Below are 3,061 nucleotides of genomic sequence, written 5' to 3' on the forward strand. Positions count from 1 at the left end.
TATCGTAAGCAAGAGTTGCATCAGCAATTTCTCTACGCAAATCTAACGATTGTATTTTCAGTTGCTTACATCGATCAAAATAAGGAGTAAGTCTGAATGAGGTAGCGTTACGTCTATTTTCTAACAAATAAATAACAAATTGTTTTTGTATCGATTCGATATCCCTGATATAAATATCCTGATATGGGCTCCATATAACTGAAGCAAATTCTAAAATAGGCCTAACATGAGCCAGATACAATATCTTTTGTGTTTCGTATGTAAAGTTGCCATTTGAAAAATGCTTAATACAGCCAATCATGCGCCTCGCTTGTATTGTTTTTTGTTCGATGTGATGACCAAAGTGAAGCTGCTTATCAATCAAAACGCCGAGATCGCGAATCTCTTCCTTTCTCTCGATTAAGTAGTCTCCCATGGTGTATGTCGTGATGATGGATGACTTTTTACGACAAAGTGTCAAAATCGCACATTTTTGATTGTTGAAAAATAGTCGATTGGCATTACACCAAAACATGAGTTTATCAATATCATTTTGAAGGTGATGCGTGTTGTTTGACATGGTATTGCCTCGTATTTCCAATGCTATTTTGATGTCGTCTGCTAACAGCAGCACGGTAGACTTTTCAACAATGGCACTTATGTCGTTTATAAACATGGTGAACAAAACTGGCCCCAGAACACTTCCAGCAGGCACACCAGATGGTGACGGGTATGATCTGGATTTGGACTGGCCAATCATCACAAAATTGAAACGACCGATGACAAAGTCGCATAGCCATCTGGCGGTTTTACGACCAATTTTGAAGTGAGCAATTTTCTCGATGAGTTTTCGATGCCATACGCGGTCGAACGCAGTTTTAAAATCTCCGTAAAAGACATCAAGTTGCGTTTTCTTGCGAAACACATCGTGCGCTAATATAGACAGGCTCAGTAAATTCGTTGTAACAGAACGCTTTGTTCTGAATCCATGTTGTGAATTCGATAATTGTGGGTCAATGATAGCACTCAACTGGTGCTTGATTGATAATTCAAAGATTTTCAGAATGACTGAACTGATTGCTATCACACGGTAATTTGTGACATCCTCTTTGGGGCCTTTTTTGTAAACTGGCACAACTCTCGACAGCTTGAGCAGATACGGAATAGTACCAGCATCAAATGTTTTCTGGTACAAAAGCCATATTGGCCAAACAATGGCGTCGATACATTGCTTGATGACAAACGGTGATATCTCATCTGGTCCAGCACCACTATGCCACTTTAAAGAGTTAATGGCTAGTTCGATACTTGTCAATGACACATTGATTTCAGTAGAATCAGCACTCTCTTGAAATATTTCGTCGAAATTCCAAAGTTGTTCATCAGCTACATAAATTGTCTCGAAGTTATCTGCAAACAGTTGAACAATATCATCAGGTGAATCAGCCGTGGCATTATTGTTGTGCATTTGATTTGGATACGTAGCTTGTTTGTTGCCAATTTTCGCAAATTTCCAAAATTCTGCTGGATTCGATTTGATATTATTTTGCACACCAGCAATGTATTCACTATGCAGTTTATCGTTCAACTCATTGAAATCACGACATGCATCGATGTATTCTGTTGTTTGAATGCCTTTCGGTTTACGCTTGAACGATTTATCTCGTTGATTTTTCTTATGCTGCAACTCATGAGTCCACCATTTAGGCTTGTTAGGGTAATTGGTGACCAAAACCTTTGGTATATTGTTCTCTGTGAGTGTTTTCATGGTGCAGTGGAAGAAGTCAAACGCTGAATGAACATCGCGAATACTAAATTCGTGTTGAAAATTTATGCACTCAATCTGTTGACAAAGTCGTCGATAATTTCCACGAGAGTATTTGAACACTAATTTGGGTTCAGCACGTATCATTGATCCAACTTTGGAATATTCAAATTCGATGGCGTACGGTTTATGATAAACATCTTGTTGGCTCTCATCAACAAGTGTGTGTTGGTCGACACTCAATTTGACTTCACACGAACTGTTCACAAATAGTAAATCCAACACATTCGAAGCTATATTTTCAATGTTTGAAATTTGATACAGCGGCAGTCCGAGCATTTTAGTCAAAAATGTATTCGCGTTTTTCAAATAGATAGATCTTGTTTCTATTGAAATGATAGGCTCGTAGCAATTTTCAGCTTCATTTGCAGTCCATTGGATGTCTTTCAAGTTGAAATCACTCAAAACCATCACTTGGTGGGCAGGAAAGCGATTCATGAGTGACTTGATATTTTCAAAATGTTTGATGGCGATGTCAATATCGAAGATTTTCATGTAACATAGGTACAGCAGAATTGGTGTTGGCTTCAGTATAACTTCAACCGCTACCGCTTCACAATCTGGATCATCGGGTAAATTTACTTGTCGGCTCTTCAGTGTAGAGTGTACCAAGACAGCAACTCCACCCGCTCTTCTGCTTCTAATTTTTTCGGTTTCAGTCGCTCTGTCGCAGCGATACACGTTAAACATGCTTGGGAAGTAAACACTGGACGAATGATTCGATGTGAGCCAAGTTTCAACGAGACAAATTATTTTGTAGAGCGATAGCTCAACTTTCATGCAGAAGTTACGTTTGTTTTCGACGGATCTGATGTTGTTGTAATAAATCAGCAACCTGATGAGATCAACGAATTGGTCATTTGTTGAGTTTTTACTGCGAAGGCGGTTGATTTTCTGTTGAATATCATTGACACGCAGGAAAAAATTATCGATGTGGTCGTCACTGAAATCGGATTCATCGAGTTCGGTCATTTTAAGCAGCATTTCGTATTCAAGTTCAATGATTCTGTCATTGATGGTGTTATTTTGATCAGGAACTGATGTAATTGTGGCAGGTAACATATTGGTGTTGTTTAAACTCTCTGACGGTGACATGAAGTAGCTCGTGATGAGCGATTGTGTACAATTTCTGCGGATGGAATTGCTCAAATTAAATTGTGCAGCATCATGTCCCTCAAGCCGAGAGCATATACTATATTTTTGTGTGTTACCTGCAAGGGAATTTTTGGTGCTGTTGGATTTTATTCGGCTGGGCCG

General features: G+C 39.0%; 1 protein-coding gene across 1 annotated transcript; it reads right to left on the minus strand.

The window, feature by feature from the left end:
• Nucleotides 1–7: 7 nt before the first annotated feature.
• Nucleotides 8–2,554, minus strand: LOC129572217 (uncharacterized; the record flags this gene model as incomplete). Its single annotated transcript, XM_055452165.1, has 1 exon — nt 8–2,554. A coding segment is annotated over exon 1 (2,487 nt), but the record flags the coding sequence as incomplete, so codon positions are not given.
• Nucleotides 2,555–3,061: the final 507 nt, after the last annotated feature.

The sequence above is a fragment of the Sitodiplosis mosellana genome, unplaced genomic scaffold (genome assembly GCF_009176505.1).
Source record: "Sitodiplosis mosellana isolate CC-2019 unplaced genomic scaffold, AAFC_SMos_1.0 Smas_scaffold_4462, whole genome shotgun sequence".
In the NCBI taxonomy this organism is placed as follows: domain Eukaryota; kingdom Metazoa; phylum Arthropoda; class Insecta; order Diptera; family Cecidomyiidae; genus Sitodiplosis; species Sitodiplosis mosellana.